Below are 25369 nucleotides of genomic sequence, written 5' to 3'. Positions count from 1 at the left end.
GACAGATTACCTTACGTCATTGGGTGTGGACTGGCACATCTTTTCATGTAGTATCTAGATTATTTATTTTTTTTTTGATCAAAGGAAACTAAGCTCATTTATTCTGTTCATTGGTTAACTTGTAATATGTTTATATTAAGGTATTGCTTTTCTATATATACACTCCTGGAAATGGAAAAAAGAACACATTGACACCGGTGTGTCAGACCCACCATACTTGATCCGGACACTGCGAGAGGGCTGTACAAGCAATGATCACACGCACGGCACAGCGGACACACCAGGAACCGCGGTGTTGGCCGTCGAATGGCGCTAGCTGCGCAGCATTTGTGCACCGCCGCCGTCAGTGTCAGCCAGTTTGCCGTGGCATACGGAGCTCCATCGCAGTCTTTAACACTGGTAGCATGCCGCGACAGCGTGGACGTGAACCGTATGTGCAGTTGACGGACTTTGAGCGAAGGCGTATAGTGGGCATGCGGGAGGCCGGGTGGACGTACCGCCGAATTGCTCAACACGTGGGGCGTGAGGTCTCCACAGTACATCGATGTTGTCGCCAGTGGTCGGCGGAAGGTGCACGTGCCCGTCGACCTGGGACCGGACCGCAGCGACGCACGGATGCACGCCAAGACCGTAGGATCCTACGCAGTGCCGTAGGGGACCGCACCGCCACTTCCCAGCAAATTAGGGACACTGTTGCTCCTGGGGTATCGGCGACGACCATTCGCAACCGTCTCCATGAAGCTGGGCTACGGTCCCGCACACCGTTAGGCCGTCTTCCGCTCACGCCCCAACATCGTGCAGCCCGCCTCCAGTGGTGTCGCGACAGGCGTGAATGGAGGGACGAATGGAGACGTGTCGTCTTCAGCGATGAGAGTCGCTTCTGCCTTGGTGCCAATGATGGTCGTATGCGTGTTTGGCGCCGTGCAGGTGAGCGCCACAATCAGGACTGCATACGACCGGGGCACACAGGGCCAACACCTGGCATCATGGTGTGGGGAGCGATCTCCTACACTGGCCGTACACCACTGGTGATCGTCGAGGGGACACTGAATAGTGCACAGTACATCCAAACCGTCATCGAACCCATCGTTCTACCATTCCTACACCGGCAAGGGAACTTGCTGTTCCAACAGGACAATGCACGTCCGCATGTATCCCGTGCCACCCAACGTGCTCTAGAAGGTGTAAGTCAACTACCCTGGCCAGCAAGGTCTCCGGATCTGTCCCCCATTGAGCATGTTTGGGACTGGATGAAGCGTCGTCTCACGCGGTCTGCACGTCCAGCACGAACGCTGATCCAACTGAGGCGCCAGGTGGAAATGGCATGGCAAGTCGTTCCACAGGACTACATCCAGCATCTCTACGATCGTCTCCATGGGAGAATAGCAGCCTGCATTGCTGCGAAAGGTGGATATACACTGTACTAGTGCCGACATTGTGCATGCTCTGTTGCCTGTGTCTATGTGCCTGTGGTTCTGTCAGTGTGATCATGTGATGTATCTGACCCCAGGAATGTGTCAATAAAGTTTCCCCTTCCTGGGACAATGAATTCACGGTGTTCTTATTTCAATTTCCAGGAGTGTATTTGTGTAACTTGTATATACCACAGTGTGTCTGCCGCTAATGTTTTCCTGTTTTCAGAAACGTATATAGTGGTCGAAGCAAGCAAACCTCGCCTCGCGAGCTTGCAGTGTGACGGAAATCTCAGTAGTTGAACTCAGGGCCGACCGGACCCCGTTAACGCACGGTTTCTATATTCCATTCAACGAGAGGCTTCTTTTAGGCAGAAGATTTCCTACTGCCCAAAGTTGAGTGTAAGTTCACCCTTTCGATCGTGTGTTTGTGAAATCTTAATGGATTAACGTTTGCTCGCGGCCATCACATGTTCATCAAATTGACGTTTTGCATAAAGTCTAGAATTTTCCGGATGTTGAGTGTAGTAGAATGCTAAGTGTAAACAGAACAATTAATAGTACCCTACAGGTCAGATAGCATGAAACGAATTTTATGTTTCCAGTAAGTGTAAAACTGAGTGAGAAAGGCGACAGCCGACATTGTAAACATTTGGTTATCTGTTGTTACCGGCACGTAAAGGCGCCGTTGTCACAAATGTGACGTTTAATATTGTAAATACTAATTTTGGATAGGGCCTTGATGTGCAAATGTTGTTAATTCATTATTACTGCTGATGAATTCATGTGTACGTGTAATCAATAAAGAAGAGTTGCAACTACAAACTAGTTGTGTTACTGGTATACAAGGTTAGAGTGTGCAGTCGCCACACCATTACGCCATGGGGGTGGTTCTCGTGGTTATGGTGCCCTCCCGTTATTACGCTTACGAAAGGATATGAACACATTTTACAGCGTTGTGTATTGATTACCGTAGAGGGAAAGTTCTGAGAGGACGATTGTTTTCATCAGCATGACAGGGTACCCAGTCGCAAATCAGCATTCGTGAGGAATTGGTTTGTGGAAAATAACAGTCCTGAAGCGGACTAGCCTACCCAGAGTCCCGTCCTGAGCCCAACGGAACTCCTTTGGGATGAGTTAGAACGTCGCCGTCGCTCCACACCGCAGCGTCCAACATCGTTACCTTGTCTGGTTTCGGCTCTTGAAGAAGAATGGGATGTCATTCCTCCACAAGCATTCAGACACTCCACTGAAAGTGTCCCTATCAGAGTTCAAGCCTTCATAAAGTTCAGTAACAGCTGTCATCAGATCAGTAGTGTGTGGCATCAGATAGTGCATGGGACAAGCGTAATACCTACAGGCTACGGGAAGAATACACACTACTGGCCATTAAAATTGCTACACCACGAAGATGACGAGCTGCAGGTGCGAAATTTATCCGACAGAAAGAAGATGCTGTGATATGCAAATGATTAGTTTTTCAGAGCATTCACACAACGTTGGCGCCGGTGGCGACACCTACAACGTGCTGACATGAGGAAAGTTTCCAACCGATTTCTCATACACAAACAGCAATTGACCGGCGTTGCCTAGTGACACGTTGTTGTGATGCCTCGTGTAAGGAGGAGAAATGCGTACCATCACGTTTCCGACTTTGATAAAGGTCGGATTGTAGCCTATCGCGATTGCGGTTTATCGTATCGCGACATTGCTGCTCGCGTTGGTCGAGATCCAATGACTATTAGCAGAACATGAAATCGGTGGGTTCAGGAGGGTAATACGGAACGCCGTGCTGGATCCCAACGGCCTCGTATCACTAAAAGTCGAGATTACAGGCATCTTATCCGCACGGCTATAACGGATCGTGCAGCCACGTCTCGATCCCTGAGTCAACAGATGGGGACGTTTGCAAGACAACAGCCATCTGCACCAACAGTTCGACGACGTCTGCAGTAGCATGGACTATCAGCTTGGAGACCGTGGCTGCGGTTACGCTGCATCATAGACAGGAGCGCCAGATGGTGTACTCAAAGACGAACCTGGGTGCACGAATGACAAAACGTCATTTTTTCGGATGAATCCAGGTTCTGTTTACAGCATCACGGTGGTCGTATCCGTGTTTGGCGACATCGCGGTGAATGCACATTGGAAGCGTGTATTCGTCATCGCCATACTGGCGTATCACCCGGCGCGATGGTATTGGGTGCCATTGGTTACACGGCTCGGTCACCTCTTGTTCGCATTGACAGCACTTTGAACAGTGGACGTTACATTTCAGATGTGTTACGATCCGTGGCTCTACCCTTCATTCGATCCCTGCGAAACCCTACGTTTCAGCAGGATAATGCACGACCGCATGTTGCAGGTCCTGTACGGTCCTTTCTGGATACAGAAAATGTTCGACTGCTGCCCTGGCCAGCACATTCTCCAGATCTCTCACCAACTGAAAACGTCTGGTCAATGGTGGCCGAGCAACTGGCTCGTCACAATACGCCAGTCACTACTCTTGAATAACTGTGGTATCGTGTTGAAGCTGCGTGTGCAGCTGTACCTGTACACGCCATCCAAGCTCTCTTTGACTCAATGCCCAGGCGTATCAAGGCCGTTATTACGGCCAGAGGTGGTTGTTCTGGGTACTGATTTCTCAGGATCTATGCACCCAAATTGTGTGAAAATGTAATCACATGTCAGTTCTAGTATAATATATTTGTCCTACGAACACCCGTTAATCATCTGCATTTCTTCTTGGTGTAGCAATTTTAATGGCCAGTAGTGTACAATCCCAGTACCAGAGAAGCCCGGTTTGAGTATTTCCGAATCAACAGCTTAAAAAACCATGGATACAAAAGTTGGAAGATTTTTCTGATTTCTCGGTCCTGTGCGTCACACCATTCATGCCAAGTAGCAACAAATAAATCATATAAAGCGCTGCACTTAACAGACTTTTCTTTCTCAAACTGCGATATAACTTACTTTACAACAGATTGCATCTGATTGTAAAAGAGATATTTAGCATGCAAGAACTTGAAAATGATAATGGGCTTCTACCAACATGTATTATACTTTCTCTTCCCCATCCACAATAGCCGGCCGGGGTGGCCAAGCGGTTAAAGGCGCTACAGTCTGGAACCGCGCGACCGCTACGGTCGCAGGTTCGAATCTTGCCTCGGGCATGGATGTGTGTGATGTTCTTAGGTTAGTTAGGTTTAAGTAGTTCTAAGTTCTAGGGGACTGATGACCTTAGAAGTTAAGTCCCATAGTGCTCAGAGCCATTTGAACCATCCACAATATCGTCTTAGAGTTTGTTCCCTTTGTATAGTTCTTCTTTACATTCGTTCCGCATTTTAGCCTACAGTTCTGTACCTAACCGCCTCTCTCTTCTTGTACGGTTTATTTCATTGTCCGAAGATATCAACTGGGTCTTGTCTTTTCACTTTTTTTTTCCTTTGATGCTGTATACATGATATTACACCCATCAGAACCTAGTGAGTGGCTGATAATCCGTAGGTCAAGGCCCCAGACACGTCAAAATCAATCAGTTATGACTCAATAGAGGCAGTACATTTCTTATGTCAAACTACTCTGCAAACACTCCTGGAAGAATTGCGAAAGTTTGCTACTAGAATTATTGTACACCTAATATCATATCGAGTATTGTGTTGTACAGTGTAGTTAAAACTAACAACAGTCTCGTGGTGGCTTCTTGCGTCACGCAAAACAGTTTAGCCCCCAAGCTTCCAGCATTTTTTTGCGAATTGCAAGCAGCTGGAATCGCATCAAGTGATTTCACTTCACCTTCTCATGGATCCAAAAAGACAGTGGGGTTCATTACTAAAGATCTGAGTAGCGAGGTATGGTGATGTGTCCTGCACTGAAGTTCGTGAAAGGAAATCTCCATGCAAACATCAGGTGGAGTTAGAACGGCACCACTGACACATTAACTGGCAGAACTTTATCATCTCTTTCTGCAGCAGCGAATCGTAAGAGTGGTGTGGCGTCAATACCTTGGTGGTGAGAAGTCTTCTGGAGGCCAAATTAGCGGACAAACTGCGCAAAGCGCCGAGAACAGGTGCTCGCAACATATTCGCCAACTCTGAAACACAGTAATACAAGGACCGTTTTAAGTTTTTTTACAAATATAAAGAAAAAATAATCTTTCATACAAACCGTTGTGTTGTTCTTCATAATATTCACCTTTCAAATTTATACAATTTAGCATGGGTTCGAACCAGTAATGTTCTGAAAACATTTTTTCCCTCGTGATGTTGGTGCCACAAAACGTGGTTTTGGAAGCATTCAACAATTTCTCGAGATGATGCAAATTGCTGTCAAGGTATTTTTTGATTGACATAAGGGAACAAATAGAGACATTTATACTATGTTTTTCCTTCATCAAATAGTGTTTGACATTCTGCACAACAGCTGCCATTGTGACGATGACGAACGATGCGACGTTTTCGTTTATCTTTCCTGATTTCATCGATGAGCAAACTGTCGCATCACGTTCAGAATTAATCGTTCCACGATCCTGTACAGCGACGGTCGCGAAATTTCCAGTGTAACCAAATTGAAAAAGCCATCATTTATTTGGAAGTGCTTCGCGAAGGGATCTCTTTTGTTGGTTTTGTTTCATCTTGGAACATGAAGCAGCTGATTGCTGCTACAGCGTAGGAAAAATCTGAATCGATGTGCATACAAAGACAAATATTGCTCTTTGGTCGCTCATCTGTAAGCAAGACATACTAACGATGTCTTCTGCCGTTACTCAGGTGCGAAGCCATTGCCTGCATTTATGACCAAATACGAATAAATAATAACGTGCACGCACTGTATAGTGCCGGCCGCTGTGGCCGAGCGGTTCTAGGCGCTTCAGTCTGGAACCGCGCGACCGCTACGGTCCCAGATTCGAATCCTACCTCGGGCATGGATGTGTGTGACGTCCTTAGGTTAGTTAGGTTTAATTAGTTCTAAGTTCTAGGGGACTGCTGACCTCAGATGTTAAGTCCCATAGTGCTCAGAGCCTTTTGAGCCATTTTGAACACTGTGTTTTGTGTGTTATTGACAAATCTGCAATGCATACCTGCGCTGGTGAATGAGATTAATATCAAAATTACCTAAACAGGTCAGCAAATATTACGTCACTAATATCAGAAATTGAGTCCGCCTTCATGCAAAACACCTTGTTATTCGTTTATTTCTTTATTCTCCCAAATTAGTTTCGGCGACAAATATCACCATCATCAGTGGGTTTTTTTAAAAATCTAACACATGCAGAAAATAGCATGGTTATACACAGTAGCACATTATTACATTCTTACTATTCCTTTTTTGAAATATAGTTTTCTATGGATACGTTCGTACTACCTTATTTATTGTATGTTACAGCATGTTTTAAGAATTATTGTCGCTGTTTGCGGCATATTTTCTGTGCGCTTTTTTCCTGTTTCTACAGTTTTCATAGCCTTTATCTCCACATGCGATACACTTCTCGCGACACACGCGAACAGCAAGATGCGTAATATTCTGGATCAAAAACAAAGTGCGAAAGTTTTGTTTTTCTGTGTATAAAAGTTGCTACATATCATCCAACGAACGTGTCAAGATGTGCACACACGTTTCTCTTCTTCAAAAAGTTCTGGGGAATGTCCTGCGTACTTCATTTACAGATGTTGCTCCATTGTGCTTTGTCACAAGACGCCGTTGACGCTCTATGGCCGCACGTCAACTACTTAACATTGCCTGCTGACAACAACTGGTCGAATGCACATCTTTTGTTAACAGTTACAGCTCTCGTCGCAGTTATTGCGCTTACGTCGTGTACATGCCAGGAGTAAAACCAATCTCGGAACGTTTCCGACCGACGCTGCACTCAAGTTTGTCTCCTATTACTATGCTGCATACGTATTATGCATTTCTCCCTGACTAAGTCACATGCCGAGTATCTTCAGTCATGTGGAGCACAGCTTCGATGGTTTTTGGAAAAACTGAATTTTCTCGACTTGCACGAAATTTGTAATCTGGAAACGGGAAACGGTAAACTTGAGAAATGTCAAAATGTAAGAAACCAAAGAAGCCCGACAGATCCGCGTTACAAATAATTTTCTTGGAAGGAATGCAGATTAGGACATCATAAGTGTTCGAGAAATTCGATAATTTTGGAATTAAAAAAAATACAAAAATGGAAATTTAGTTGAACGATGTAAGTGTCATGCTTCACTTCCAAGGAGCCGCCCAGGGTGGCCAAGCGGTTCTAGGCGCTACAGTCTGGAGTTGCGCGACCGCTACGGTGGCAAGTTCGAATCCTGCCTCGGGCATGGATGTGTGTGACGTCCTTAGGTTAGATAGGTTTAAGTAGTTCTAAGATCTAGGGGACTGATGACATCAGCAGTTATGTCCCATAGTGGTCAGAGCCATTTTGAACTTCCAAGGAATCACTGAATGTGCACGACATCACCTCACTTATTTCTGAGCAGTAACGAAGAAAACAAAAATGACATCACTAACGCAACGAGAAACAAAATACTTTAAATTCCCCTTCAAGAAAACTGACCATGACTAATAGCTCCTTTTTTTTCAGTACTTATTTGTTGGCCAATGGAAAACGAGGAATATTTCGAAGGAGGGAAGATCGCGCAGTTTCATATCTAAAACTATACGACATTTTGTTTTATTTCATTTGCTGCACAATACATAGTTAAGTTCTGATGATTTCAGATTACATTACTTGGTCGTGGCTCCTTTTAAGTAACAGCGGTCACTTTGTTGTATACCGCTTTCCTTCAATTCTTAGTTCAATGTTATTATTTATGATTCTTTTTCGTTTATTATAAAGCGTTAGACACTAGAGCCGACCGGGGTGGCCGAGCGGTTCTAGACGCTTTCGAATCCTGCCTCGGGCATGGATATGTGTGATGTCCTTAGGTTTAAGTAGTTCTAAGTTCTAGGGGACTGATGACCTCAGCAGTTAAGTCCCATAGTGCTCAGAGCCATTTTTTTGTTCGTTGCTAGAGGTCTACGTCGAGAATAACTGAAATGAGATAAAGTGTAGGTGAAGGTGCGGTAAAACGGCCACTCTAAGGAAAATTGAATTTACACCAAACAATGGTTACTGATACAAGTTTGCCACTTACATATTTTGAAAATTCGTGTTAAAGGGAACCCAACAAATATTGTTAAGCTACAAAGACAATAATATGTAGAAATTGTACGCATTTTTCTGAAGCCTTGCATAGTGACCACTTTTTCCGGCCGTAATGTGCAGTGCCCTCGCAATGGGGTAGCATTTTGGTTACTCTGATTTCCAGACATATTTATGTGCATCTTGATTCACTAGCATCTGAAACAAAACCAAACGACCGCAGCAGACTGTTTTCATTCGCATTTCCGAATTAGGCCAAATATAACAGAACAGAGACGGTTTTTAATGATATAGCTTAATTAACTTAAAATCGCCCAAAAGGGTTAGGACAATGGATGAAAGTATATAAATGTATTTAGAAGTAGTGATATACGGCCAAAACTTTTTTTTTGGGTGGGGGGGGGGGGGGGGTGGTTAAGACTCTGCTCACGTTTCCCGACGAGTAGTGTGGGTTTTTCCCCCGAACGATCGGCATGTCGGCGTTAATCGTCCACATATGAAACTCTCAAATCGCGGAGAAGTAACAAGGAACTAGATTTGTAGCCAAAAAGCTTTATTTAAACACTTACGTTGTAAGAGTCCCGCATGGTTCAAAAAAGAAGGAACAGATGTCAACTGTTTGTTACTGACAAGATATAAAAGACAGAAAAACGTTGTGCATGTCACTGGGTATAGAATAAGGTCCAACGTTTTCACACAGCTGCGCTCTTGTTTGTAGCAACATGACAACTACACCACGAGAGAAATCATGTTGTGTGATGGAATTTGAACGAAGTCAGTCCGTTCCTCAAGTTCAACGTGCATTCCGCCGTCGGTTTCGCAAGGAACCGCTTCTGGACAATCAGGTCTATGACTGGCATACAAAATTGTTGGAGTTTGGTTGCATATGCAAAGGGAAGAGTGGTGTCGGTCACGCACGTCTGATGAAAATGTCGAGTTTATCCGAGATGCCTTCACATGGAATCCTTGGAAGTCCATAACACGGGCAAGCCAGAAATTCAACTTCCTCCAGCAATAGTGTGGCGTGTTTTGAAACGACGCCTGCAAATGAAGACTTACAAGTTGCAGTTACTGCAGTAACTGCGTCTCGGCGACCGTAAGAGAAGGTGCGAATTTTGCATTTCAGTTCTCCAAGATATGACAGAGAAACTTTTTCCGAGCTAAACATTGGACGAATCGACGTTTCAAAAAAATGGCTCTGAGCACTATGGGACTTAACTTCTATGGTCATCAGTCCCCTAGAACTTAGAACTACTTAAACCTAACTAACCTGCCCGAGGCAGGATTCGAACCTAAGACCGTAGCGGTTACGCGGTTCCATACTGTAGCGCCTAGAACCACTTGGCCACCCTGGCCGGCAATCGACGTTTCATCTATCAGGTAAAGTAAACCTTCATAATGGAAGAATTTACATGTCACAAAACCCTGGCGTCGTCGCCGAAAGTGGAAGAGACTCACCGAATATGAATGTGTTTCGTGTCGTTTTCGTTCACAAAGTTCATGGACTGTTTTTTTGCGGTGGGAACTGTGACAGGAGTGTCAACCTGGACATATTGCAAAACTGTTTCCTCAACTTCACGAAGATTCCAATGAGCAATCTTATGCGTGACAACGCCCCGTCTCACTTTTACCTTGAGGTGTGGCGTTATCTTAATACCATCACCCCACAACGTTGTACTGGAAAAGGTGCACAACTAGACCTTGTTCACTGCGTTTAGTAGACCTCACATCTTGCGTTTTTTTTTTTTCTTTTCTTTGAGGATACATAAAAGACAGAGTCTTGTTCACGCTGTTGATTCTACACTAATGCTCATAAATTAAGGATAATGCTGATACATGGTGAAACAACGCTCTGGTCGGCGATTTGCCGGTTTAAATCACCTCGGGGTGTGACATTGCGGTGCATTTGACCTGCGGTCGATGCACGGTGACGCTGGCAGCAGTCCACATACGCAGAGCTGTGTTGGTGCATGTCAGAATACGGTGCAGCGAGTAAGTATGCAGACGTTTTCAGACGTGCTAATGGTGACTGTATGTTGAAAATGGCTCAAAGGACACATACTGATGACGTTATGAGGGGTAGAACACTAGGGCGACTGGAGGCTGGTCAAACACAGCAGGTCGTAGCATGGGCCCTCCGTGTGCCACAAAGTGTAATCTCAAGATTATGGCAAGGATTCCAGCAGACAGGAAACGCGTCCAGGTGCTACAGTACGGGACGTCCACAATGTACAACACCACAAGAAGACCGATAACTCACCATCAGTGCCCGCAGACGGCCACGGAGTACTGCAGGTAGCCTTGCTCGGGACCTTACCGCAGCCACTGGAACAGTTGTCTCCAGACACACAGTCTACAGACGACTGAACAGACATGGGATTATTCACCTGGAGACCTGCAAGGTTCATTCCACTGATCCCTGGTCACAGGAGATCCCGTAAAGCCTAGTGTCAGTACATGGGTCATTGGAACAGTGGTCCCAGGTTATGTTCACGGACGATTCCAGGTATAGTCTGAGCAGTGATTCTCGCTGGGATTTCATCAGGCGTGAACCAATACCAACCCCTTATTGTCCTTGAAAGGGACCTGTGTGGAGGTCGTGGTTTGATGGTGTGGGGTGGGATTATGACTGGTGCACGCACAAAAAAATGGCTCTGAGCACTACGCGACTTAACTTCTGAGGTCATCAGTCGCCTAGAACTTAGAACTAATTAAACCTAACTAACCTATGGACATCACACACATCCATGCCCGAGGCAGGATTCGAACCTGCGACCGTGTCGGTCGCTCGGCTACGGACTGTAGCGCCCAGAACCGCACGGCCACTCCGGCCGGCAGGTGCACGTACACCCCTGCATGTCTTTGACAGAGGAACTGTAACATGTCAGGTGCATCGGGACGTCATTTTGCACCAATATGTCCGCCTTTTCAGGTGTGCAGTGGGTCCCACCTTCCTCCTGATGGATGATAACGCACGGCCCCACCGAGCTGCCATCGTGGAGGAGTACCTTGAAACAGAAGATATCAGGCCAATGGAGTGGACTCCCTGTTCTCCAGACCTAAACCCCATTGAGCAGCTCTGGGATGTTCTCGGTCGATGTATCGCTGCACGTCTTCAAACCCCTAGGACACTTCAGGAGCTCCGACAGGCACTGGTGCAAGAATGGGAGGCTGTACCCCAGCAGCTGCGCGACCACCTGATCCAGAGTTGCCAACCCGTTGTACGGCCATTGTACTTGTGCATGGTGATCATACCCCATATTGATGTCGGGGTACATGCGCAGGACACAGTGGCGTTTTGTAGCAGATGTGTTTCGGGACGGTTTTGTCAACTTATCACCAATACCGTGGACTTACAGATCTCTGTAGTGTGTGCCACGTCGTGTGGCACCACATCCGGCAATTATCCTTAATGTATCAGCATGAGTGTATAAACAGCGACCTATTGATTCATGTGTGGAATGAAATGGACTGCAGTTTCGATGTTTCTAGGGCAACGTATGGTGCTCATGTTGAATATATGGTATAGTTTCTGGGCAAACAAAGAACTTTGAACCTTCCTCTATCCAGTGGCAGGCGCAACGTGTTTGTGTCTTTCATAGTTTTCCTGTAATAAACAATTGCAATATGTTTTTTTCTTTTTAAATCACTTTTCTTCACTCAACAGGTAAGTAGGTAACAGGGATAATATAAATGAGTCACCTTATATCAGACGACTGAAAATCAGAAAAATTCCTGTTAAAAACTTACAGAACAAGCTTCCTCTGTTAAGCTCATTGACTACAATAATGGTATATATTAGAATTAGTTTGCCCACTTACCGGCAGGGAGCAAGGCTACTGAAGGGAAAAAATATGCAATGGCCACTTTTGCCGCTCTGGCCACTTTACAGCGCTTTCCGATACTATTGTCTGTTGCTTCTAGGAAAGTGAGCGAGAAACAGGTTATAACATATTTACGACCATGAAATACAAGCACGGCGCATTCAGCGTTCCTAATGTCACGAACAAAGGAACTTCAGTGCTAATCTAGCGAAGGTACTCTTAACTGAAATGAGGCATCTCTGGTACTTCCAACGTATCTCAAGTTATTAGTCATGGCACATTCAATGGTTTCCAGAGCAAAAAAAACATACACACACAAAAATATTCAATTACGACACTATCAGTATTCCCCGTTTCCAGTTCAGTTGTAAATAGCCTTTTGTGAAGGTGATTGATTGCCATATGTTGAACGAAGCGATTCCAGTCAGTTTTTGTGAGTGACACTTATGGAAACTGCAGCAATAGGTTCTATCGAAAACCTTCATGCGAAATTTATGTTTTTTCGCAATACAGTTTTTTCCAACGTTCATTGCAGGGAAACTATTAGGACAATTTATGAGCTGCCATTATTTTGGCAATAAAAGTCAACAAATTTTAAAACAATGGTAATGTGCCATAAAGTGGACAAGTGGCTGTAAAAGCTTGAAAGCCGATCATTGTGTGCAAGTTAGAACATTAGAGGGACTCAACAGTGCAAAGTTTCTTCACCACAGTGAATTTTTAACACTACCGTACTGCGCATGAAACTGAAAATGGTCTTCTAAATGCGTAAGAAATGTGCCTTCTCTGTCATGGTCATTAGAGACGGAACTCTGGGTCAGTTAGCAAAGGAGTATACAGGGTGAAAAGTCTTTAAACCGACAAACTCTGGGAGGTTGTAGGTTACATCAAAAGAAATATTTTTCCCTAATGTCATTTATTCTTATCAGGATTATTTAAACCGGTGCAGGCCATATTACGCTCTTGAGTTGTCAGACGCCGTATTACGATCTTCAGTTGTTAGAGGGCGTATTACGCTCTTCAGTTGTAGGCAACTGCTGTCCACCAGTGTAGTAGTGCATTGTCTGTGTTTACTAATGGAGCAATACACCTGGACTGAGTACACTGATATGGTTGGTGCATACTACGTAGCGCACCACAGCGGACGAGCTGCACAGCGGGTTTATAAAGAACAATATCCTAGTCGCCGTATCCCGCATCATACGATCTTTGCTGCTGTGTACCAATATCTGTGTGAGACCGGCTCATTTAGCAGATTACCTGGACAGGGACGCCGTCGCACGGTAAGAACGTTGCAATTTGATGAAGCTGTCTTGCAGTATGTGGAGCGGGATCCTTCTATCAGCACTCGTGCAATTGCACGTAACATGGGGACGAATCAGACGAATGTAAGGTCGTTCGAGAGCAATTGTTACGTCCATTTCACTTACAGCGTGTCCACAACCTGGAACCAGTTGATTATCCACCCAGAGCACAGTTTTCGCGGTGGTATCTGGAAGAGTGTGAAATGTATCCTCCATTTCCATCCTCTGTGTTATTTGTCGATGAAGCAAAGTTCGGACGTGATGAAGTCTTCAACGTGCACAATTCGCATGTTTGGAGTGAGGATAACCCACATGCCACAGTTACTAGCGCCCATCAAGTGCGGTTCTTCGTCAATGTGCGGGTCGGTGTTGTTGAGGACTTTAATTGGGCCGTATCTGCTACCTAGGCCATTAAATGGCAGGCACTATTACAATTTTCTCACCAGAGCATTGCCAGAATTGCTGGAAGACGTCCCGCTCCCTACAAGACAACGCATGTGGTTCCAACATGATGGGGCGTCGGCACGTTTCAGTCGTCGTGTGCGTCGATTCCTGGACCGACGGTTCCCAGAAACGTGGATTGGCAGAGGTGGTCCTGTACCATGGCCTGCTCGATCCCCAGATATCTCCCCTCTGGACTTTTTTGTGTGGGGAGAGATGCACAACCTTGTTTCTGCAACTCCTGTTGCATCAGAAGAGGATCTGTTTGCCCCGATAGTAGCAGCAGCAGTAACAGTTCAGGATACTCCTGTGGTTTCTGCCCGTGTCAGACAGAACATGATCCGACGGAGTAACTTTTGTTTACGTATCAATGGAGTCATTTTTGAAAACCTACTGTAACTGTAATTGGGTTGTGTTAATGTATTGCCTCTTGGTCATTAAACAATGGAAAAGTGTTTGTTGCTTTAGTTAATTTGCCACCAGAGAAATCTTCCTCGACCGGTTTAAATATTCCTCAAAGGAAGATATGACATTAGGGAAAAATATTTGTTTTGATGTCCCCTAGAACCTCCCAGAGTTTGTCTGTTTAAATACTTTTCGCCCTGTAGAGAACTTGAGGAAAACGTAAATCTGGAGGATCAGACGTAGACTGTTCCCCTTCACCTCCCGTCGTTAGGGAATTCAATATTCCAAGATTCGCTGTGTCAAGAGTGTGTCGAGAACATCAAATTTCAGGCGCTACCTCTCACCATGGGCAATGCAGTGGCCGACGGCATTCACTGAACGACTGAGAGCAGCGACGTTTGCGTTGAGTTGTCAGAGCTAATAGACAAGCGACACTGCGTGAAATAACCGCAGAAATCAATTGGGGCGTACGACGAACGTTTTCATTCGGACAATGCGGCGAAATTTGGCGTTAGTGGGTTGTGGCAGCTGACGACTGACGTGGGTTCGTTTGCTAACAACGCGACATCGCCTGCAATCCCTCTTCTGCTATTGTGACCTTATCGGTTGGACACTTGACGACTGGAAAACCGTGGCCTGCTCAGATGAGCTGATGGTAGGGTTCAAGTGTGGCGCAGACCCCATGAAGCGATGGGCCCAGGTTGTCAACAAGGCACTGTGCAACTGGTGGTGGCTCCATAATGGTATGGGCTGTATTTACATGGAATGGACTGGGACCTCTGGATATTCCGCTACTTGCAGCCATTCGGGTGCAACATGTTCCAAGCAACGATGGAATTTTTATGGATGACAATGCGCCTGCCACCAGGCCACAACTGTTCGCGATTAGTTTGAGGAACACTTTGGACAATTCGAACGAACCCAGGCCGCCTGACGTGAATCGTAGTGAACATTTATGGGACAAGCTCTCTAGGCTCTGAGCACTATGGGACTTAACTTCGGAGGTCATCAGTACCCTAGAACTTACAAGGGAACCTCCCCATCGCACGCTCCTCAGATTTAGTTATAGGTTGGCACAGTGGATAGGTCTTGAAAAACTGAACACAGATCAATCGAGAAAACAGGAAGACGTTGTGTGGAAGTATGAAAAAAATAAGCAAAATATACAAACTGAGTAGTCCATGCGCAAGATACGCAACATCAAGGAGAGTGTGCGCTCAGGAGCGCCGTGGTACCGTGGTTAGTGTGAGCAGCTATTGAACGTGAGGTCCGTGGTTCAAGTCTCCCCTCCAGTGAAAATTTTAATTTTTTATTTTCAGACAATTATTATCTCTCCGCCCGTACGTCCGATGCGATCGCTTTTTTGGGAGTGATTATCACATCCACAAGAAAACCTAAATCGGGCAAGGTAGAAGAATCTTTTTACCCATTCGCCAAATGTACAAGTTACATAGGTCGACAACATATGCCATCGCTAGTGTCCTATAGAATATATCAGACGTGTTTTCCTGTGGAGGAATCGGTTGACCTGACCTTGCGATCAAATGTTTTCGGTTCCAGTTGGAGAGGCACGTCCTTTCGTCTGCTAATCGCACGGTTTTGTAGTGCGGTCGCAAAACACAGACATTAAACTTATTACAGTGAACAGAAACGTCTATGAACGAGCGGACAGATAATAATTGTCTGAAAATAAAAAATTTAACTTCTCACTGGAGGGAAGGCTTGAACCAAGGACTTTTCGTTCCGCAGCTGCTCACGCTAACCACGGGACCACTGCGCTATTGAGCGCACAGTGTCCTTGATGTTGCCTATCTTGCGCATGGACTACTCAGTTTGTATATTTTGCTTATTTTTTTCATACTTCCACATAACTTCTTCCTGTTTTCTCGATTGATCTGTGTTCAGTTTTTCAAGGCCTATCCACTGTGCCAACTTATAACTAAATCTGAGGGGGGTGCGATGGGGAGGTTCCCTTGTTAGAACTACTTAAACCTAACTAACCAACGGACGACACACACATCCATGCCCGAGGCAGGATTCGAACCTGCGACCATAGCGGTCGCGCGGTTCCAGACTGTTGCGCCTAGAACCGCTCGGCCACTCCGGCCGACTTTATGGGACACCGAGAGGTCAGTGCGTGCACAAGATCCTGCACGACAACACAATCGCAATTATGGACGGCTACAGACGCAGTATTCCTCAGTATTTCTGCAGAGGACTTCCAACGATTTGTTGAGTCCATACTATACCACACTACACCAGGCGAAATATTAGCAGGTATTCCATGACTTTTTTCACCTCGGTTTACAACAACGGCTGTGAGAAACTGGTACGTTCGCAGCTAGGAGGGTTGACTGTGGTGCTCCAGGGACACGCCACGGTCTCAGCTTTAGAGTGAGCGTCCTTCGTCACGTAGAAGTGAACTCGACGACGAGTACTCGAAACACTGCCCACGCCATAGGCTGCTGTAGAGCACACAGATCACTGTCTCCGCTGTGTGCGAACCGTGAAGCGGATGTCTGAAAGCGACGCGATCTCCAAATTTATTTTACATCCAAACGGTACTTTTCCGGGCAAGCCTTCCTTGCCAGAACTTTTATCTCCCTTGTCTACAAAACTACTCAATTTAGTATGTACGAGGCGTGGCTATAAAATAACGGGACTGATGCTGACACATTAAGTACACATGCGCCTAGGTTGAACGACCAATAGCTGTGGCGTGTGAAACCTCTCAGTAGAATGCGGCATCTCTGATGTCTGTAGGAAAATCAGTGCAGCCCTGACGTTCGGTTGCGTAAGAGTTGTTATTCTGATTTGCCGGAAAAATGATAAGTGTAATAATAGGGCAGTGAACTGTCGTGTGAAGTTTCGCATGAAACTTGGAAAAACTGCTACGGAAACCTATTTTTACTAAAAGAAGTGTATGACGTAACTATTTATAGCGTACACGAATAATGGCTCAAGCGATTCCAAGATGTATGAGAAGCCCGGGATGTCCTTCAACATCAGAAACGGGTGAAAGTAACTAAAAGTGGGTAATCTGAATCTACCGGTCGTCGGTTGAGTATTCGATCGATTGCTGAAACTGTAGGAGTTGACGAAGAATGCGTAAGGCAAATTTTGCATAACCAGTTTATCACGAGAAAAGTGTGTGCGAAATTGGCGCCGAAAATTCTCACGATCGAACAGAAAAATGCTCGTGAAAATGTTTGTACTGACAATTTGAATAGCACTGAAAATGAGCCTAGTTTCTTGGAAAGAAGTGATAACATGTGACGAATCTTGGTTTTTCAGTTATGATCGAGAAACTAAGCGAGAGTCCATGCACTGGAAGGGCCCAACTTCAACGATGGCGAGAAAAGCTCGAATGAAGACTCTGAAATTTTTAGACAACATAGTTGTGTGGAGATAAGAGCGATTGGATTACTTATAATCAATTATTCTAAATGACATTCACAAGCACTTCATTTATTTTGCCGCCAACTGGCTTCAACCCGCGATGGGGTCATCTTCAGGGCAATTTACACCATTTGGTCACTCGCTGGAGTCGTCGCCCTGCCTGTGCACGGTTTGAATAATTGATGACTCTGAAGACGAGTGCCTCAAAGGCCAGCGGTAAATATTCATATCAATATTCACTTGTTCGCTGATATCTCAAGCGTACCGATTTGGAATTATCAAAAAGCTATTCACACTTATCAGAGAAACTATTGTGAATATACGAGGGCCGTTCAGAAAGTAACCTCCGGTTGATTTAAAAAAATACACCAAGTTAAATAAAAATATTTTAATATATACATCTTACAACTACATCTTTGCACTATTTTTCTACATAGTCTCCATAGCGATTGAGGCACTTATCGTATCTCTTCACAAGCTTTGAAATTCCTTCTGCATAAAAATCACCCGCTTGTGCCTGAAGCCAGCCTGTGACCGCATCTTTGAGCTCTTCGTCGTCATCAAACCGCTGTGACCCGAGCCATTTCTTCAAATGCATGAAGAGGTGATAAATCACTTGGCGCCAGGTCTGGGCTGTAAGGTGGATGGTTGATAACGTCCCACTTGAAGGACTCAAGAAGGGCCGTTGTTCTGCGACCAGAGTGAGGACGGGCGTTATCGTTCTGTATAGCCCGTCGTACCTTTTTATTGTTTCACAGTACACGTCTTGAATAATGGTCGTACCACGTTCCATGAATTCAACCAACAACACCCCTTTGGCATCCCAAAACACCGTTGTCATCAGTTTTCTGGCAGAAAAATCTTGCGAGGCTTTTCTTGGTTTGGTAGGCGAATTTGAATGTGCCCACATCTTTGATTGTTCTTTTGTCTCAGGGTTCACGTACTTAATCCAGGTTTCGTCACCGGTCACGATTCTGTTTAACAATGGTTCTCCTTCGTCCTCATAACGTGACAGAAAGTCTAATGCAGAGGCCATTCTTTGAGTTTTGTGGTGGTCGGTAAGAATTTTGGGCACCCATCGTGCACAGAACTTACGGTAACCCAATCTTGCTGTCACTATCTCGTACAAGAGAGTCTTAGAAATCTGTGGAAAACCAGTAGACAACTCCGACATTGAGAAACGTCGATTTTCACGATCTTTTGCATCAACTGTCTGAACGAGTTCGTCAGTCACCAATGATGGTCTACCACTCCTCTCTTCATCATGAACGTTTTCTCGTCCACTTTTAAATAAACGTACCCATTCACGGACAACTCCTTCACTCATAACTCTTGGTCCGTACACGGCACAAAGCTCACGATGAATAGCTGCTGCAGAATATTCTTTTGGCTGTAAAAAACCTTATGACAGCACGTACTTCACATTTGGCGGGGTTTTCTATTGCAGCACACATTTCAAACTGCCACAAAAACTAAACTAGCGCAGGTACGACGTTCACTCGACCATGGCTTGATGCCGACTGACCTGTTGAGTGCGTGAACGCACAGATGGCGTCGCTACTCCCCCCACAACCCGCACTGTGACCAATCGGAGGTTACTTTCTGAACCGCCCTCGTATTAATTACAATAAAACCGATTATTTGGAGTAAATACAGCAATAAATAGCATTTGAGACCAATGGTATATATAGTATCACCTAGCGTCACTTAAAGGGTTGGAGTTCTGTCTGTCATCATCGGCGTAGTCTCCCTCTCGTCGTATTCAAGCTGTTTTCCTTCTGCCCAACAGAGATTCAGTATCTCTGTCACGTTGTAAACTAGGCATGTTTTTCTCTTTGTTTTCTTCTTTCCATCTCATAGTTTCTGGTTCTTCCTCTGACATATCAACTTCTTTTCCACATTTGATTCCTTGTGTAATGGTGTCATACATTTCTGTCAGGTGTCAATCACATTCGACAAGAAGCTAATGACGAAATTGTTCAACACACTGTTAATAAGACTGACATTTCTTAAATTCCATGTATTCGTTACAACATATGTTGTTTATTGTTTTGTTCTGCTAAGGACCAAATGAAGTAACTTCAGTCTTCTTTCTTTCCTCCTTTCTTTCTTTCCAATAGTTTCTCATTCTTTCTGTCTTTTTCTTTGCTTCCTTCTGCCCATATTGCGCCTGCCATTTTCTTTGTATTCTCCTGGAAGACCTCTAAAATTTTTTCCTTTTGCTCTGAACCTTTCTCTTTCTCCTATTTCTACCTCTGTTATTTCCATTTCTCTCAGGTCAGCTTTTACTTCTTTGATCCATGTCATTGATGTTTCTGGGTTTCTGTCAAAAAAGTTAAAAATTCTCTTCGTTATCCTCTTTTCATATTGAAATTTCAGGTGTCGATAGTGTAAAACGCTTCTCTTTCTCATTATGTCAGATATTGGTTCTATTTTTTCATAAATTGCTTTCATACTTAATACCATTTCCCATTCTCATATTTTGGACAAAATATTGATAGCTTTTCTCCTTTTCTTTTCTGTCTAATTGTTTGGCTGTATTTAAAGAAAGGCTTTTTGAAGTATAAAGCTATTCTGGCATAATGACAACGCTGTAGTGCTGAAGTTTTGCGTTTATGGAAATAGATTTCTTATTATACAGGTCCTTTGTTACTTGAAAAGCCACTCCATTTTCCTTGTCCTTGCTACTACTACTACTGCTACTACTACTATACACCGTAAAATTACATTGCGAGAAAGAAATGTCAAGATTTTAGAGCAGCTACGCTCAGGTCAAAAATTAATTTATTTTTCACTTGAGCATAGCTGCTCTAAATTCTGACCATTGCTCTCTCGCGATGTAATTTTACGATTTCTCAAAATTTCATACTAATGAAGACACCCGTAATGGATGTCGAAACCTAGGTCAATCATACCAAATAGTTATTTGCAACCGGTTGGCTGTATAATTTCTATGTTTGAAAATTGTACATAGTTGCTGAGGAACAGCCGTATTTAAAACTGTGTTATTATTATTATTGTTGTTGTTCTTATTACAATTCTTCCTTCGGTTTATGCCATCTATAGACCACGTGAAGTAACTTTCTGGTGATTTTGTATTCTTTCCTGATCTTCGGTCTTTCTAAAATTTCTTCATTCTTTCATCGTGTTTCTTTTTTTCATCTGTCCATACACTAATGCGCTTTCTGAAAAACCCTGAACTTCCCAATCTTCTTTCGAAAATTTAGCATGTCTAGCATTTCTGATTTCGTAATAGTTATCTCTGATAAACTGTTTTCCTTAACCTGAACCAAATTATTTGTGTTTGAGACTTTTGTCGAAACTGTGAGATTTCTTTTTAATCTATCTTTCGCGGTTCATTCGAATCAAGTGACCACAAAATAAAATTCTCAGATTGCTGTTTCATTTTGGGTGTAAATTCTTCACTATTTCATAAAGAATATCTGTTTTATGATGCTGTTGCAGTGTGGATTTTTGTTTTTACTGAAAGCGATTTTTTATTGTAAATGTCCTTCGTTAAATGATAACCCATTTCCATTTTCAGGGCAGTGTTTTTGTTTATTTCTTTATATACACGGTTTGGCCGCATTATTTCCCCTAAGGACTTAAATTTATTCACTCTGTTGATCGTAGCGTATCCTGTGCTTAAGAAATTTGGAGTATTTTTAATGCTCGCTACGAATTTGTTTGTCATATCTCAGGAAAATCATTATTATTGTTATTATTATTACCCTTATTATTATCGTCACTAAATATTGTGCTTTGCTATACATATTGTAATGTTGCCTCATTAAGGATGTCTTGTTAGATGTAAGAGGGGGCCTGAAAGGCCTATACTTGCAAGGTGAAATAAATAAATAAATAAATGTCCAGTACAGGTTTGGAAAGGCGATTTACTCGAGTGCGACTTCATCGGTATGAAAGCCATCACAACAAAACAGAGTAAAGCATTTAGAGGCTTACCTAGACAACTGTAGTGGGATGTAGAGTTTAAGAAGAAAACCCTTACTGTGACTAACCTCGGTATTCCAGATTGCGAACGTAGTTCATAAACGAGAGCGTCGACTCGCTCGATTAAAACACGTCCTTCACAAAATGGCTTCCCAAGGTCGGCGTGAAACGCGAACACTTGTGTTTACTGATAGCACTGTCTCGTGCTATTTGCAGATAGCCAGCGCTTTATCTCACGGGACGCCAGTTTAAGAGCAACCAAATCTAGGATTAACAAGCCACAGTACAACAGCCCACGAGTGCGTGACTGGTTATCGCGGTTTGCGTTAAGATGTGTGAAGGACGATAGCAGCCTCAGCTCTTCAAGCACTTTCTGGTTTCTGTTTGATTAACGATTATTAGACGAGCACAGTCAGAAACCACTGCAAAAGCTTTATGACACGACAGTTTCATATTTACAAGAAAACTATCTAAACTAAGGAAGGATAGGAACAGAGCAGTCAGTCGTAGTCCCACTGTTTTTTTTAATAATTCTTGCATATCCAGATTTCAGCTATAAATAGCCATTTTCAGTGCTAAAATACAAGGAAATTACAGAATCAAAATTGATTTACTCAAAATAATAAGTAAAACACACGTCATCTGAGACATAATCCAATAAACTCCCAGCAGTACATGACACGTAAGTGTGCAGGCTTTCGTGGCCGTTGTCACTGAAGTTAAAATCTTCTAGGTTATTAGGCCGCGTCATGTTTCTTCTAAAATGTTAGACGTTTCGACCCCTCTGCTGGGATCTTCCTCAGGATCTTTTGGTGTCCACTACTGCTAGAACACTGTCAGAGACGATTGTCGCGTCCATTATAAAGGGGACATTTTCTGGCGTTCGTGCTGGAGAAGTGATAGTATTGGTTAAAATACATGTGGCTACCATTGGTGGACCATAGTCATAGGCTAATACAGAAGAAGGGGCGTTGGTAGCTCATCTCGTGTGGATACCATTGGCGGTCATCGTCAGTGGATAGAAAGGCACTGTTCCACACTTATGCTGGAGATGGGATATTGGTTGAAATGCCTGCTATCGTTATTGGTTGGTCGTCATCAGTGGCTAGATTCGAAACGGACAGAGCAAGAGAGGGGAAATGTTTACCCAAATTATTATTGTCCGCCGAGGTGGACTTGCAGCGTGTTTTTTATGTCGCTCGCAGACCGCGGCCGCGTATTCACGTCCTTGATGGCGGGGAGCCACGATGACGGAAGCTTATAGCCGTCCTCTCTATTGAAATTAGACGAATTCTTAGAAATTTCAACCGCTTCTCGGACCTTTCTTCTATAAATGTTTGTTTCTTTAACCAGTACACGTACGTTATTAAAATCGATGTCAGAGCCACAGTTCTCGTGACGTTCCGCTACTGCCGATTTTGCACTTTGATTTAGCGGCATGGGCAGTTCGTGTTCCTTAATGCGTTCTTTAACAGTTCTTCCCGTTTCGCCTATATACACCAAAAGATCCTGAGGAAGATCCCAGCAGAGGGGTCGAAACGTCGAACATTTTAGAAGAAACATGACGCGGCCTAATAACCTAGAAGATTTTAACTTCAGCACATGACATGTTAGGACAATGTTACTTTGTGCCAGGAAGGGCTCTCAACAAAAGAAGTGTCCAGGCATCTCAGAGTGAACCAAAGCGATGTTGTTCGGACATGGAGATACAGAGAGACAGGAACTGTCAATGACATGCCTCACTCAGGCTGCCCAAGGGCAACTACTGCAATGGATGTCTGCTACCTATGGATTATGGCTCGGAGGAACCCTGACAGCAATGCCACCATGTTGAATAATGCTTTTCGTGCAGCCACAGGGCATCGTGTTACGTCTCAGACTGTGTGCAATAGGCTGCATGATGCACAACTTCACTCCCGAAGTCCATGGTGAGGTCCATCTTTGCAACCACAACACCATGTAGTGCAGTACAGATGGGCCAAGCAACATACTGAATGAACTACTCAGGATTGGTATCACATTCTCTTCATCAATGAATGTCGTGTATGTCTTCAACCAGACAATCATCGGGGATGTGTTTGGATGCAAACCTGTCAGGCTGAACACCTTAGACACACTGTCTGGTGAGTTCAGCATGGTGGAAGTTCCCTGCTGTTTTTGTGTGGCATTATGTGGGGGCCGATGTACGTCACTAGTGGTAATGGAAGGCGCCATAACAGCATTACAATACATGAATGCCATCCTCTGACCGATAGTGCAATATTGGCAGCATATTGGTAACGCCTTCATCTTCATGGACAGCAATTCACACCCCCATCATGCACATCTTGTGAATGACTTCCTTCAGGATAACAACATTGCGCAACTAGAGTGGCCAGCATGTTCTCCAGACATGAACCCTATTGAACATGTCTGGGATAGATTGAAAAGGGCTATTTAAGCATGATGTGCACAAACAGGAGGAAGGCAAGGTGGTTGTTTAGAACAAGTACAGCAGCCTCAGTTCCGTCATGTAGTGTAAGTAACGCCTTCAATACTCCAAAAACTAACTCAGTTTCTGTCTGATACAGTAGTTTAAAACCTATTCTTTATTAAATAAAATAGGTAACTATATTTGTAGATCACCTTTAAAATACTTCAAGGAACGACGATTCACAATGTATTTATTAATACGAGGAACATTTCATAGATAATACACAGGCTGATATTACTGTGGACTGTAATAGTCTCCCTGACTTTGCCGCCGGATGACGTTGTGCAAATTCCACAATATTTCCTTGGAGCAACTGTCCGACATCTTCGCGTGGTTGAACCTTGCTGGTGGCTAAGTACGACTGAGGGTATCCGCAGGCCGACGCCCCTGTATATAGAACACGCGCGCGAAGAATGTGCAGGTGCGGAAATCACGCTTGGCAATGATTTGCAGATACATGGCGCCATACTGTAACACCCTCTGCCGAAAATCGCAGAGCGGTACTCCTGCGCGTTCGCTGTACGCTATGTTTACTAACAGTGCGACCAGACGTTACTAAAACACCATATGAGACCAATGTTATGACGGGTCTTTATCTACTCGTCGTAATTTAATGGCAGCCAACCCACGGTTCCAGGCTGTGCTCAGTTGAAACTGCACATCCCTGGTGATGAGATTCTCACCTCTATGGATACATTTCCTGAGACTGGATTCGGCCGAACGTTGGTCACCAGTTCACTGGCGGTCGGCTTTCCAAAGAAAGCTGTAGATTTCGATTTGTTACTGAATTGGGTAGGCTCTAGAATTACCAAAGATACACAGCTTTTAGGAGAGCTGTACCTGCAGCTTTTGTCTGTCGTTCACGGCGAAAAGATGTTAGTAAAGACACCCTTTTTCACATCGTGCATGTCACTTTCGAATAGCTTTCCCACAGGCCGCTGTGGCCGAGCGGTTCTAGACTCTTCAGTCCAGAACCACGCTGGTGCTACGGTCGCAGGTTCGAATCCTGCCTCGGGCATGGA

General features: G+C 44.3%; 1 protein-coding gene across 3 annotated transcripts in view; it reads right to left on the bottom strand.

The window, feature by feature from the left end:
• The window catches only part of LOC124620705 (gamma-butyrobetaine dioxygenase-like), a 203852-nt gene that overhangs the window by 112417 nt on the left and 66066 nt on the right, over positions 1 to 25369 (bottom strand). For all 3 annotated transcript variants that reach the window (XM_047147090.1, XM_047147088.1, XM_047147089.1), the window contains exon 2: positions 5417 to 5505. In XM_047147090.1, the coding sequence (XP_047003046.1) occupies positions 5417 to 5494 (78 nt within the window). In that variant the 5' untranslated portion in view covers positions 5495 to 5505. The remainder of the gene's footprint in view (positions 1 to 5416; positions 5506 to 25369) is intronic.

The sequence above is a fragment of the Schistocerca americana genome, chromosome 1 (genome assembly GCF_021461395.2).
Source record: "Schistocerca americana isolate TAMUIC-IGC-003095 chromosome 1, iqSchAmer2.1, whole genome shotgun sequence".
NCBI classification, from domain to species: Eukaryota; Metazoa; Arthropoda; class Insecta; order Orthoptera; family Acrididae; genus Schistocerca; species Schistocerca americana.
Note: the sequence above shows the minus strand (reverse complement) of the source record. Positions and strands in the feature narration are given on the sequence as shown.